Source organism: Dufourea novaeangliae, unplaced genomic scaffold, assembly GCF_001272555.1.
Source record: "Dufourea novaeangliae isolate 0120121106 unplaced genomic scaffold, ASM127255v1 scaffold8, whole genome shotgun sequence".
Lineage (NCBI taxonomy): Eukaryota > Metazoa > Arthropoda > Insecta > Hymenoptera > Halictidae > Dufourea > Dufourea novaeangliae.
In genome coordinates, this window is record NW_015373923.1 from 6,387,154 (window position 1) to 6,402,300 (window position 15,147).

General features: G+C 41.7%; 1 protein-coding gene across 1 annotated transcript in view; it reads right to left on the reverse strand.

Moving 5' to 3' along the window:
• Positions 1–15,147, reverse strand: part of LOC107194754 (protein grainyhead) — a 48,081-nt gene that overhangs the window by 23,051 nt on the left and 9,883 nt on the right. The window contains exon 2 of the mRNA XM_015584443.1: positions 753–1,113. Coding sequence (XP_015439929.1) covers positions 753–1,113 — 361 coding nt within the window. The remainder of the gene's footprint in view (positions 1–752; positions 1,114–15,147) is intronic.

A 15,147-nucleotide genomic window follows, 5' to 3' on the forward strand; every position in this document is an offset into this window, starting at 1 on the left:
GAAATAATTAATTTTATTTATTTAGTCATTTACCGAGTATAAACCCAGTATACGTACATAAGAATTAATGGAAATAAGATTAGAAAGAGTTACATCAATATATTATACAGTATGGAATTAGTCGCGATAGGAAATTTTTAATAAAATATTAACTAAGATTAAATAGGTTTTAGTGCTCTATGTAGGCATGCCTTAAAGTATTCAATAGAGCCACTGAAAAAGTCAATCAGATCCGTGAATTTATTGGCTGATTTCAGGATTCGATGAATTGGATCGCCTGAACAATATTTAGTTTTTACTATAGCATAATATAATATATGATTCTTGTACTCTCCTTGATCCCAGAGTTGAGTACAATTTTATTCGAATGATACACAGTGAAAAGCAACAGTATCCAATGGCATCATCCTGAGCTTTAAACAGTTAACGAAATTAAATAATTAATTGTCAAATATCGACTCATTCCAAAAGTATTATGTTATAAAAGTGACAATTTTCACGTTTATGTGCTTTTTTAATCTTTAATTCGTTATTCGAAACTCCTCATCCAAATAATAAATTCTCCCATCTCTGGATTAATCTCGTCATTACCTGTCACTCGTCTCCAAAGTATAATTATTACATCTTCCCCAAAAAATATTAAACAAAAAACCATTATTATCAACCAAAATCAATAGCAACACGTCTCGGGAATCCATGGGTCACTTCACCCTAATTTTCAACCCCCGTGTAGAAAGTGTAGATCTACTCACCTGCAGCTGATGCTGATGATGATGGTACATCCCAGGCGGCGTGGGACTGTCCGGCTGGGCCTGTTTGTGCCTCTTGCTCGATTGCTGTGCGCCACGGGACGAGCTAAGGTCCTCCGGTTCCCGTTTCACGCCGGTGATCCCCGAGCCGGTCGAGCCGTCGTGTCTGAGGGACTGCGGGCTGAGCGGAAGCGGAAGGCCACCCTGCAGGCTCTGCCCGGGACTGTGGGACTGTTGGTTGTACTGATGCAGGAAATGGTGTAGCTCCCCTCCGCCGGCGCCTTCGCCGCCTTCCATGCGATTCGTCGAGCCGGAACCGGAGCCAGGCGCCTCCTGCACCAGCAGCTTCGGGCCCATCACACCCCTTCAACAGTCCGTGGAGAATCGGAGCTTTAGCATTGATTCACCCCCTTTTATTTTCTGTTTTTCTCGCTGCACGACTCACGGCGGTGGTGGTCGAACTCGAGTAAATCGATCGAGTGCATGCTGACATATAAGTACGCGTGTCGAATCCCGCGACTGGGTGTTCCCTCTCGAATTTTCTTTTGCATATATTGCTTTTGCATACACCGGGATCGAGACGACGGTTGCACCTTTTTACGATCGTTGGGATGTATCGTTTGGGGATCGAGGAAATATTAGGTTGCCCTGCATACATATTACCTGGTGTCAAGTTTTTTCTCTTTTTCTCGCGGACGGAAAGGAAGCAATGCTCGATCAGCTGGAGGAGCTGATGGATATGTACTGGGTGTACCGTTTGAGTGTGACTTCCCGAATATCTTTTTTAATTGTGGAAACGCGGAAAATGGTTTATAGGAAATTTGAATGGTATTAAGGGTTCAGTATCCTGCTGGTGTTGTTTTTCTCTCGATATTTTCAAGGTCGGTGTTTTTTGTTTTCAAATAATTGCAGGTCATTTGAAGGTAACATTGTAGTGCATATCTGAGTGGGTTTTTTCATGTGCTACGCGATGCAATAGGAAAAATATCTAGTTATTTGCAAAGTTACATCGATTTCTTTCTTGCCTTAAGTATTGGGGTCAAGGTAAAATAGAAAACTCGGTGTGTCTAATGAAAATTTTTTGTTTCGTTCAATTTTACATATCCCTATAGGATATAAATGCATAAAATCCCCAGTTTAATCGTTAAACAATCACGACAATAATTCAACAATCAAAAGAGACTAAGAAGCACAGTAATGTTATAACTTCCGACTAGCACAACAAACAATATAGATCATTTGCAATCCAATAGAGCAAAAAAAATTCTTACCGAATTTTCCATCGATCCAAGCGATTTCCATCGACGCATTAATTATATTATCCATCGCCCCAAGGCAAATCGTCGGGTAATTAATTAACGACGCTGCGGAATGCGCTTATCGTTTATATTTAGTAGTGATTCGAGACCATTGATATTTATCCACGGTGTCTATCTTTACCTGGTTTTTACCGGGAAAAGCGGCTGACGTTGCGAAACCGCGCGAGGGGGAACGGCGGGCAAGCCATAACGTTATTGATGAGACACATTACGTATTTATTCGCCGTGACGGGCCTTGAAAATCGATGAATTAATTATATAGTTTTCTCGAACGTTGTTGTTACGCGACGATACGATCGTCGTAATCGAAGGAACGGGGGGAGAGGGACTTCTGCGCGATGACAAATGTGCCGCAGCAGATCGCGGCGGTGTCGATCGATGCCTTCAGCCTCTCGTCATAAACGCTCGATCCCCGTCGTAAATCGTTCGGCTCGTTAGTTAATACGGTATTAACATTATAACTTCCCACGACTGGTTGCGCGGCCAAGAGACAAGGAATCGCAATCGATTCTTCGTGCTCGATGTGGGGAACCCAATCGTCGTACTTGGCGAAAGCCTATCATTATCGTGACCAGGGAACGTGTAGATTTCATATTTTTCGAAAAAAACAATCGCTGTAATTAAGCGATCAAGAGGATTAGACGTGGAAGTCGCTTGACAGGGAGAAGTTTTCTGGTAATCTCCACGTAGATTCTGCTCACTGTCAGCCACGATGATAGACGTTTGTATAAACTTTAGTGGCATTTTTTGTGTTTATATTAATATACAGTTCACCCTGTATACAGGGTGTTCACATTATTCGTGGCCAGCGTGTTCCTTGTAAATAGTAAATATTAGAAAGAAATGAAAGAGAAAAAAATATATAGGTATAGGTCAGAAATGGAAGAAATATTTTGAATATGTCGTGCCAACGAAATAATACTGAAATTGTATATATACTTATTGTATAAATACTTTATTACCATTCCTGTAAATAAACGCTAACGTCTTAGTACGACAGTAATGGTGTTTTAGAATGATTTAAATTGAAATATCTCCTGAACTACTAACTTTTCGACATGCAGCTGCATCGATTGATGTATTAACAAATGCCTCATTCCATAAAAAAAAAACAAAGTTGACCTTCATACGACCTTTACGCTTCTACTCACGAAAAAACTAATAACATCAGAATATGCTCGACTCGATACCATTCAAGTCTCCGCTGAAACATTTTTTGCTACGAGTAACAATAGCGAGAAAATGTCAAAATCGGGTGAGACACCCTGTATATACATACAATATATTTCAGTTTTGGGAAATATGTCCAGGAATTGTCTGAGTAAAAAGTTGGCAACCCTATATGGGAACCGTCGAGAGGCATCGATGCTCCGCATCTGCCACGAACGACGGCAATAAAAATTTTCGCCCCGCGGAAACGCGATTCGCCCGTGAACGGTCCTCGGTCGCCGGGGTTCGAGAGAATCGGGTGAGGTACACGTATAGATCGCGCGGGGCGGCATTATGCGAAGTAGTTAACATGTTATATTTAGCATGATAATACGTATCCACAATACGGGGGACCCTTATAAACTGCCAACGCTCTCGGTGCACGGTGTACAATGCTCTATCTCTCTCTCTCTCTCTCTTCTTTCCTCAGCATTCTTTTTTCCTTTCCTTTACCTCTCTCCGTTCAGCATACAACCATCCCTGGTCCTCGTTCGTGGTAGCTGGCTTGCGTATCTCTTTCTACATACACAAGCAACAAGACTTACGTATCTATAGGTCCTCGTGTGTCTCCTTCGTTCTCTTTCTGCCCGGTGAACATCGCCACTGTGGTACCTACCCTACGGTCAGATGCTCCCGTACAATGGCACGGCTTTTTTTTTTTTTACACACTTGATACCTGATCTCTCTCGTCTAACCCTCTCCTTCCTCCTTTTTGCTCGTGCCCTATACACGATACGTCCTTTCTCTGTCCGTTCTCTGGCACCGTCTCGAGGCCAGAGAATCCACCGAGAGGGTACAGAGGGGAGGGGGGGGGGAAAGGGGTGACACACGAGTGAATCCAAGGTGGAAAAGAGAGAAAGCAAAGACTGCTGGGACGCGTCGTCGCCCCGCGGCACACTTGTGTGTGCTCGAAGAGAGGTGCGGATAGGGAAAAAGTCGTAGGTAACCAACAAAAGGATGCGCAACACCGTCGTCCGATCCTTCAGCGTCTTTGCTGTTTTTCAAATGTACGATCCGTGATGGAAAGCTGCCGCGAGGCGCGACTGTCATAACCGGAGGCCACACGGGGGCCTCATGAATTCGGCTTACGTGAAATGGATCCAACAACGGGTGGGTAGGTATTACGTTCGTTCCGATGTTCTTCTCTCTTTCTCACTTTTCGAGAGCGGTAATGCGATGCTAATCCTGCGATGCAGCACCGGTGGATTCATGGCGTATCGCGATTGGGGAATGGGCTCGGTGCGAAATGCTTTTTTTCGTATTTAGATTGGCGCGAGAGAGCGTTGCTGCTTTTGACGGGTTAATCCACAGGGATTTGGAATTCAATGATTTTACTGGGATAATTAGATTCTGGGTTTTTCTGCGTGGTTTGCTAGGGATGGAAGTGGTGACTCGATGGCAGAGACGGGCAAATTCATTATCTAGATAAAATGTTTCGAATAATGAATAAAAGATGAACAAATATTTCGTTATTTTTATTTGATCGAACGTGGTAATTCCAATTTTTATCGTAAAATAATATTTCTTCTTGAATGAGTTGACACTTTGCAAACAATTATTTAATCTCATGAACTTTTTAAAGGTCAGGATGACGATCTTAGATACTGTTGATCCTCACTATGTATTAATCGAATAAAATTGTGCACATCTCTGCTCGATGGTGCATTGGAAAGTGAGTTAAGGATTCTTTTAAATTATTCAGGGAAAATGACGAACCTTGTATTGCTACGAGATGAGACGTTCATGTATAGCTGTATGAACCTCATAACGGTTTGAGTAAGTTTAAATAAAATAAAAAAGGTAAAACGTTGTTACGTTATTTTTGTCGTTTATTGGAGTGTTCGGTATTTATTTTGGGTGCAGCTTGTCGAAATGCCTATTATTATTAGACTGCGGATTTTATAGCGTAATATGATTGTTTAACATTGGAACCACCGAAGCAGTGAAAGTGATTGGTAGATTTTTATAGAAATTATTAAAATACCATAACAGTGAATTTTCTGATATTCTCCGCCACTTTTATTGTAATATATCTGTGTCTGTAAGGAAAACCAGTGCGTCACAATTTCAGAAAATGTTAGTTAATGTATTAACTAAACTGTAAAATATAGGATTTACCGATTGTTAAAACTGAGTATACAAAACTATTTAAGTGAAATTTGATAGGACCTCCATTTTACTTGGAACTTAATAGAGTCCTTAATAGAGTAAAGGAATTTCTGTTTGTTGCATAATTTTGTGAAAGGACGAGAAATATCTTTATGATATTCGCATAAATATCTACAGTGTAGCTATTATATATTGAACGCAGTTGGTCGTTGACTTACTTTCCGAGGCGTGTGTTATTTGATTTGTTGCCGAACAGATTGATTTACGATTCGAAACGTCGATGTTTATTGATCGTTACTGAATTCTTTCGCTGTAACATTTGCGGTAAGTACATCGCAATTTACAGCAAACATGATTATGTTGTGCACTATGTCTGTCACCGTTGAACTTCAATGAATTGTACAAGTTCGGAGAATTAACAGAAGAGTTTAACGTGAAGTCAGTAACTTGTACACCCTTTTTTTCTATTAATATTAAGTGGAGTATGAGTTCATTGGGCTTAATATGATCATTAAATTACTCAAATATAAAGTGTATTTTAGATGCAAGGTAATCTTATACGAATGTATCCTTCAACCACTATGGACATACGGGATCGAATTACAGGGAATGTCATCAACCTCGTGGGCTGAAGTTCTGGAAAGATACTGATCGAATGCTACTCTTCGAGTTTAAAACAAATACCAATTCTATTACAGAGTTCTACAAAAAAATATTCAGTATTAATTCACGAGATCTATAATTCAAGATTATATTATTTTTTTCAGTTGATTGTAACGGATCGTAAATTAACAGGGATTGCAAAAAACGTAATCTTCAGATTAGAAATTAATCTTTCACAAAGAATACGAACATACTTGACAGTTTCATGGCCTCTTGGTCAACTCCATTAATCATGAGATTCTGAACTCGTACAAAAATTTCGCGAAGGTCGTCGCTTCCGAATAACAAAAAAATGCAAGAAAATGTCAATATCGTCCATTTTGCCTGGACTGAGCAAATCAATGACTATTTCTGATTCTACTTCAAATAGCTATCACCGTCCAGTGCAAATAATGAATAGTAAATAAAAATAAAATTACATTTCTAAATAGGAATTAATTCTTTCATTTAAATAAAAGTCATTTAAACGCAGTCACGAATAAATTATTTATTATTTCTTGTTTGCGAATAAAGTGTTATTTTTCCTTTAGATTTAATTGAGAATTAAATAATAAATACTTCTTCGTTTTGTTTTTTCTGTTTTATTTCACGCAATAAAAAATTGTGAAACTTCTACTTTTATTTGCTCTTCAAACAAGTTATCCGAAAGTCTATTTGATTTTGGCGTGTAAGTATTCATTATAGGTATACACAGTTGCCGAAGAAAAAAATCGTTCTACTAGAGTCGACGACGGCCAAAAACGAACGGAACAAACAAAATATTTACATCGTTGACAATAAATAGTAAATACAAGGTAGCAAATAATAAGAAAAAAATTATTCATAAATAACAATTAATTTCATTATTTTAAATAATGTATTTAGACTTGTTCAAATTAGAAATAATTAATTTTTGATCGGTCGATAAACCTGAGAAACTTTGGAAAATTCACAAATTTATAAATTAATTAATTTGTTCACTTTCAAATTGTAATATAAGTTGCCAATGATCCGAAACAATGTATTGTTATAACATTCTAATCATCGTTATAAGAGTGTACTGACTGTTTGGTAGTGTTAATAAAAGGTATGAAACTTCCATCGTCGCCGTAAAATTCAAACGGCTGAAATCAAGGACTGGCTCGGATCGTTACCGTCGCGCGAACCACGGCCCGTTATAATGGTGCTAATAGTTGAAACGCGGCGATTCCTGTTAGGAATTCCCCCCTCCCTTAAACTGGCAATATTTTCGCGCCGTAACCGGACAAAACAATATAATGCCGCTACTTTTCCTGTTTACTCGCGGCCCAGAGTGCCTTCCACCGATTATGTAACACGTATCGCGAATTAAACGCAGAGTTACTTAATGGCTCGTTCGCGGAAGTTGGGTTGGAAAAGTGTGCGACTGTGACGTTGGAGATGTCGATACACGTGACGACACGAATTCCTTGGGTAGAAGGAAATCGTCGGCTTCAGGGGAGAAGGTTAATTTTGAAAATTTTGAAATATACGTGGAATCAATTACCGATAACATTTCAGGTGTTCTATAAAAGAAATTTTGAATGTTTTCATTTTTACAGTGACTCATACATTTGTTCACATATTTCTGAAATAAAAACTTTCATGTAATTACCATTTACAGATTCTCCTAATCATTACGTTAATCATACTTTGCGATAGATAATTGTTAATTTTGAAAAAAATTCACCGTTTTGGTAAATAATTTGGGAATATAGAATTACGGGATTTGTAATTAAAGGGCAAAAAGGATCGAAGAATTACATTCTCCGATTCCTCTTCTTAGGGTTCTGAAATTGCACTGAAAAACGATCGAAAAATAGAAAAACATCAAGTGATGGGGGAAGAACCACCCCATATTTAAGCGATCTGATTCAAAAAGAAATCGGCGTTTTAGGGTTTTGTAAATATAACGAAATAATGTAGAAAAATTGAGAAATACTGTATTTAATGTAAAAAGGTTGAAGAATTGAAAGGCATTGTTGGATAAGGGATCAACCACCCCGTATCTAAGCGATCTCGGCGACGCCCGCGGCGGAATTCCGGAATTCGCGGTGCGTTCCCCGCGCAAACGAGCAAATTATTCCGCGTAACGTTACACGGGCCGTTTTTGCCGCGGCCACGCAACCTGCGTACCGCTCCGGGTTGTACGCGCAAAACAGGCAATTACGGCGCTTACGGTGCAGCATTATCGACGACAAGACAGACGTACCTAGGCGTTCTTCGAGGTCGCCAGGTCGCGGCGGAGGGTCATCACTGGCTCACGGGATTCGCGCGTGTGCGTGTTTTGCACGTGTCCCGCCGACGGGAAACGGGCCTCCGACGGTACGCCGTAGAATTCTAGGAAACTGTGGAAAGGACGCTTACGGATCGAGGATTGCTGGATTTGATGGTGCACTTTTCAGAACGTTTGAGTTCAAGCTGAGACTTTGATTCGAAGTGTAGGTAAAGGTCGTTTTCTATGGATTAATACAAATAGTGATTGAGGGTTGGGAATTGGAGGATTTTATCGTGAACATTCCAGAAGTTTGAGTACAAGCAGAAGATTCGATTCGAAGTCTAGATGGAGATCCTTTTGTACGGATTAATATAAAATTACGTAGTGTTTGAGGATTGAGGATTCGAGGTTTTTTTCGTGGACGATTCAGAAGTTTCAGTTCAAAGTAGAAAATTTGATTCGAAGTGTATATACAGGTACTTTTGTATGAGTTAATAAAAAAACATGGAATGTTTGAGGATTGGAGGATTTTATCATGGATGATTCAGAAGTTTGAGTATAATCAGAAACTTCGATTCGAAGTGTAAATAAAGTATGAATTAGTACAAAAACATAAAGTGGTATATTCTTATTACACTATTATAAGTTTAACTGTATGTACTGGTCGATTTGATTTAAAACTTAAAATGTGCGAGTAGGATAAAGTAGAAAAAGCAATTAATTTTGAGACGAGTTCCTTGAGTTTTTTAACTTACTAACTTTATATTTGAATAGAAAATTCTTGTTAAAGTTTGTAGCGAACTGATTTGCGGCAAAGTGAATTACATTAGTCAATGACTAAGCAATATGAAAGCAACCCTTATATCGTGTCTCAGTTGTCCCCTATTGATCTGATATTTCAACGAGTCTTCATTAGAGTGTACCTACAGTCAACACCTATGTAACTTAAAACCAACTCCTATCCCTCAGCCATAGCCTGACGGTTTTATATTTCAACATAGATTCTCATTAAATGTACCATTTGCAGTCAATATCTATAGTCACTAAAGCCACTATAAAATTCAGTTTTCTTTGTACACTACTTCAACAAGATCCTACTGTACGAAGTTAAAAAAATTTCAAAAAATTCCATAATACCCTCCATCCAGTATCAATTTCACATACCTGTTAATTAACTTTTATTTCAGTACTTGAAATAAATTTACCAAGGCCCTTCTCTTACGCCACATTTACCCCAGTGGAATCCAAGTTTCCCCACGAGGGTACATCTCAGATCCAAAAAAAAAAAGCATCCTAGCAAACTTCCATAACTCTTCAACAATTTCCATGTACACGCGGGTAAATATCCTCGAAGGTCGAAGGTTCCACGACGTGGGGTCAGATATTGCGCGCGTGTTGGGGCCCAGTCGAGGTTGCGGTACCGTCCCGGGACCCGGTTCGGAACCGGAATCGGCATTTCTCAAACCGGAAATCGGGCGGTATATATCGGAAGAATACAGGTCCTGCCGGCCTGTCCGGGTCACGCGTTTGATTATTATTGTCGGTCGTGGCTCTCTGCCTCTCTCTTTCTCTCTTCCGTTCCACTCGTTCTCCTTGTGCTCTTGGTCTTTTTTTTTTTCGCCCGCTTTTTCCACTTGTCGGGGACCACCATACGTGTGCGCGCCTGCCTGTGTGTATACGCGGCGTTACCGCGGGCTTTTTGCCTTCGCGGGCACGCACGCGGCCAGCACGTCAGCTGTGCGCGCAGCACGTGCCGCTCGGACCACGGTATGCATACGTAGAAGGCGTTTTTCGTCGTTATTACCGGCGAGGGAATTTGAATTCGGACCGCGTGGAGCATTCTGCTCGCGACTGGAACCGCTCGAACGAGAATCGTTCCCGGAAGAACGCGTTTCGGCGGCGATGGACGAATTTATTATTATTAACTCCACGAAAACGGTAATTCTTAGGTATTAACCTGCAAGGCTCAAACAAGTTCATATTTACAAAATCACTGAGACCCCACGAAAACGGTAATACTCAGGTATTAACCTCTAAAGCCTAAACGAGTCGATATTAGCAAACCATTGAAACTCCACAAAAATGGTAATTCTCAGGTTTTATCTGCAAGACCTAAACAAGACCACATTTCAAAAGTCACCGAGACCCCACGAAAACGGTAATTCTCAGATATTAACCGGCAAGACCTAAACAAGTTCATATTAAAGCAAATTACTGAAACACCACGAAAACGGTAATCTTCAGGTGTTAACCTAGAAGACCCGAACAACTTCATAACATCCAAAAGAAAGGACACCGGTTAATAAACCCACGAATAATTCCCACAGCCACGTTCGTCCACGGATTTCTAATCCAAAACGTTACGATCCTCGTGTCACACGATTCCTCGACCTCCTGGCGGTTCTAAATCACCAACATGGCGGAACAAGGAAGGGCGAGCCGTGAACTCTCTCGTCCAGTATGTGATTCCGGTTCTCGTTGCGTTCGCTCGTTTTCGAGAACTGAAACGGCACCGCGTCCACGCAGTCCCCCGTTTCGCAACGGATAATACGGTCCGGTTTCCACGGGGTCGAAGCAACCCCTTGCGAAGAAAACGGCGCCGCGAGATCGCGCGTTTGACCCCCACGATGATCATTTCTTGGGCCGGTTCTTAGAGGTGACAATTCCAACAAGAGACTCGGAGATATCTTAGAGGTGACAATTCCAGTTGCGAAGACTCTGAGATATCTTAGAGGTGACAATTCCACCAAGAGACTCGGAGATATCTTAGAGGTGACAATTCCAACACAGAAGACACTTGAGATATCTCGCGGACGTGCTAATGAAAATTCAAGACCGGTCGCTAATGAAACGAGATTGTTTCGTTCCACGTGACTCTTTTGTGTCGAGTCTTGGTGCTTTCCTTTCCGTCCAGTGGGCATTTTTTAATCCCCAGCCACGAGGAATACGACCTCTTTGGAGGTACCAGGAACCGCTTCTAATCTGATAGCGCAGCGGGTTAAGAATGTAATGTGTTCCTTTCGATCTTCCTGGGAAGTGGACTCGTTCCGTCAACTGGACATCGTTCAATCATTTTCTGTGTATAAGCGGAGTCACGTATGTAATCTGGATCGAGTCCTCGAAAACTATGGCCCCGCATACTAGAGGATATCTTGTATGTTTTAAAGTTTCTGGGAATAGCGGCATGTTTCTTGGGAGTTGGGTCCCATTTATTTTACTGGATGGTGGTACATTTGGAATTGAAATGAATTTCTAGCGAAAGGGGAGACGGAGGTTCTTCTGGTTTTAGTTTTTCTTAACCCTGCTGGTCTCCTTGGGTCCATACGACTCGAAATAAAGATTATATTTCGATAGGTACTATGTCTTTAAATACAATGTACTCCAGAAACGTTTTCAGCCCCTCAAAAATTTCTTTTTTGTCCAAAACTGAACCTGTGCTTAGCTTCTATTTACTCAGTCTTGATTGGTTCCACAAGGACTCCCCAGTGGGGGGAAAAACGCCGTTGCTCGTGTCGCATTCATCGAGGAATCACTGTATTTCGAATCGATTAAAGGTCCCATCTAAACAATCCGTTGGTTCAAACAAACTTCCCTTAATTTCTCTACCCAAGAGACTTCGTCTTTTCCTATCGTTCCCAAGAACGTTCACCCTTCCTCTCCGTAGTTCAGCGAAACGCCTTTATCGCGACGATCACACACGGGCTCGTGGTAACAGCCATCACCGGCGTCCAGCTTCGTTCGTTCCGAGTGTGTCCTCCCGCAATTACGATGGCGGCCATTTTTTCCCTAGGACCCCATAAAACGGTGGTTAGGTCCCCTCGTGTCTCCAGGTTCGAGCCACGGTCTTCCGCTAGCTTGTACGCTAGATAGGAGCGTGCGATGGCGGCGGATAAAAACGCGCGAGGGTGTGCTCAGGCGGGAGGTACCCGAAGAGAGGGGTGAGGGAGGGGGAGAACGTTCACGGCATTTTGTGGGCATAAATTCAAATAAAGGGGGACGCGCGCTCGCGTTACGTGTCGGGCATAAAGCACCAGGCGGACAGCGAAAACGGGGCATGCCACATCGTCCAGCAGCGGCCGATTCTGGTTCTTCAGGCCCGTTTCGTTTTACGACGTGACACGAGGCCCCCTCGTCAAGTGGGTCAGAGGCCAGCGTGTACAGCGGGCACGGCTGTGTTTCCGGCCGACAGATCTCCGCGTAACGATAATTCGGACGACAGAGACGCGTAATAAGGAGTTAACGTCGACGCGGGAGGGGTGACTGACTCCCTATTGTGGAGTTCCCTACCCTCTGGTACCGGTGTTTTTGGATTCTTGAAGTTTTGGTGTTTCGAATCCTCTGATTAGTTTGAACTTCTGGAATTAGGATATTTGGAGTCTTTTGTTGAAGCGATCGATCGTTGAGTTTTGGAGATTTCGGGGCGGTGAACCATCAAGTTTCGGAATCCTCAAGTTGTGGTACTCTCCAGTTCTGGAAACCTCAAGTTTTGGGATCCTCGAGTTCTGGAAGATCGAAGGTTTGGAACCCGTGATTTTTGAAATCCTTAAGTTTTGGAATCCTCAAGTTGTGGAAGCTTCGAGTTCTGGAAAAGTTTGGGAATCCTCAAGTTTTGGAATACCCATTTTTGGAACCCTGAAGTTCTGGAACCCCCAGTTTTAGGACCCTCGAATTCTGGAACCCTCAAATTCTAGAACCCTGAAGTTTTGGAATCCTCAAGTTTTGGAAGCCTCGAGTTTTAGAACATCCAAGGTTTGGAACCCATGATTTTTGAAACCCCCGAGTTTTAGAAACCTCAAGTTTGGGAACCCTCAAGTTGTGGAAGCCCCAGTTTTGGAACCGTCAAATTCTAGAACCCCGAAGTTTTGGAATCCTCAAGTTGTGGAACCCTCGAGTTCTGGAACACCCATTTTTCGAACCCTCAAGTTCTGGAACCCCCAGTTTTAGAACCCTCGAATTCTGGAACCCTGAAGTTTTGGAATCCTCAAATTCTAGAACCTTCAAATACTAGAACCCTGAAGTTCCGAAATTTACAAATTCTGTTACCTTCCAGTTCTGTAACCATCAAGTTTGGGAACACCCAGAGGGTCGAATTACCAAAATTCGAGATCCACTGTTCTTTAAAATTGAATCTTTTCAAAACTTAAGGTTAACTAAATAATTTTTCCTGTCACAATTAGTAATAGGCGGATCGGCGATCCGATTCACATGCGCAGTAACAACTTCCAAAGATGACGCACGAAGAGATGCGTATAATAATCACCTGTTGAGGATGACTCACGCGCTACTGAAAATAGACCTGGCCGTACGCCACGCCGTGTACAAAGGCTTTGTGTTTTTTAGGAGATCGCCGCTAAATGATAACCCCCGCGAGAAACGCAATAAAAAGCGACACCGTGTTCGCGGTCAGTCATTGCGGACGTTACCGCTTTCATTAAAGCTCTCGACCTCTAAATGGATTTCACTCGGTGTGTTTCACACGGAAACAGGGAAACAGCGAAACAGGTCTCGTTTAATCTTCACGTTACACGCGTTACCAACGCGCCAACTAAAAATTACGAAATCAGTCTTTCTCGAAAGCAGGCAAATTTAAGTTATTGCATTCCACGCACAAAGTGGACTAATCGTGAGTAGAGTGAGTTTCTAAATAAACTTTGACTCTCGTTTTTTGAGAAAAAACGGGTAGCCACGAACATTTCAGTATCTTCATGATTAAGCAACGTAGAAAAATAATAAGTGAGCCTAGAAACAATTACAAGTTAGAATTAGATATTATAATCAGTTTTCCTCCCGTTATGAGTGACATTATCGAGGCCATTGAATTTCATCGATGCTTGTTGTCTATTAAATTCAAGTATTGTTACATGTTTAATCACAATGCGATAGGTACATGGACTGGGCACGTGAAGAATGTGCAAATATTGATTATTTATAGAAATATAGATTATTGAATATTTATAGCGAATCAAAATCATTTCATGTTTATTCTCTGGAAGAGTAATTTGATTATAATTTATTCATTATATGTATATTGCTTTTGTGTTCCATTTAAGTGCCCAGGGCTACCCACACTTCCCCTAATACACGACGTGTAACATTATTATCACGGACGGCAGGAAACGCGAGCGAAATGGGATCCATCGCGAACCTCGGCTCGGTTCGAATTCCGTTTCTCAATACGTAATGCATCCCCGGTGCCTAGTACATACATATGTTAGTCGGGATGTAATGATACGCTATCGCGTGTCGAGGCGAAAGAACCGACAAAAACCGTGATACTCGGGCTGGATTGCGAGAAACGATTAATACATAGTGTGGCCGGTGAACCTGCTAGCCTGTGGTGTCGACGTCGACGATTCGCGATCGTTCGTTTCTAGACCTGAAGACCTCATGTTTCGAACGGTAGCTACGAAATGGCGGACGACCATGGAACCGTTTCGAACACTTCCACAAACTTAGTCATCCAAATAAGATAACCTATAAAACAGGAAGATTAACAATACGAAATTTAATTAACGTTGAACTGAAATTAAATAACGTTGAAAATGAACGTCAATAATTTGGACAAAATGGTGGCTGACGGTGGAACCGTTTTAATGTTTTAAGAAAATGACCTAAAAACAATTGAGCAAAGTAATAGAAAAATTCGCTTTGCTGATTTCACGAACATCCCTTGTTAGATCACCCTGTAGAATGCAAAGAAGAATTCAACACCAGATTCGTCGTTTTCAGTGGGTCGTCTTGGACTCCAAGACCGCGTGTCGCTGTTGTCACTTGGCTGGTTACAAGCGTTTAGATTGAACTGGCGATCTGACGGGGACGTGGCCCTTTAATGCGGCGGCTTGCTGTGAAACCATACGCCGATTCCTTGGACGATCCTACAACC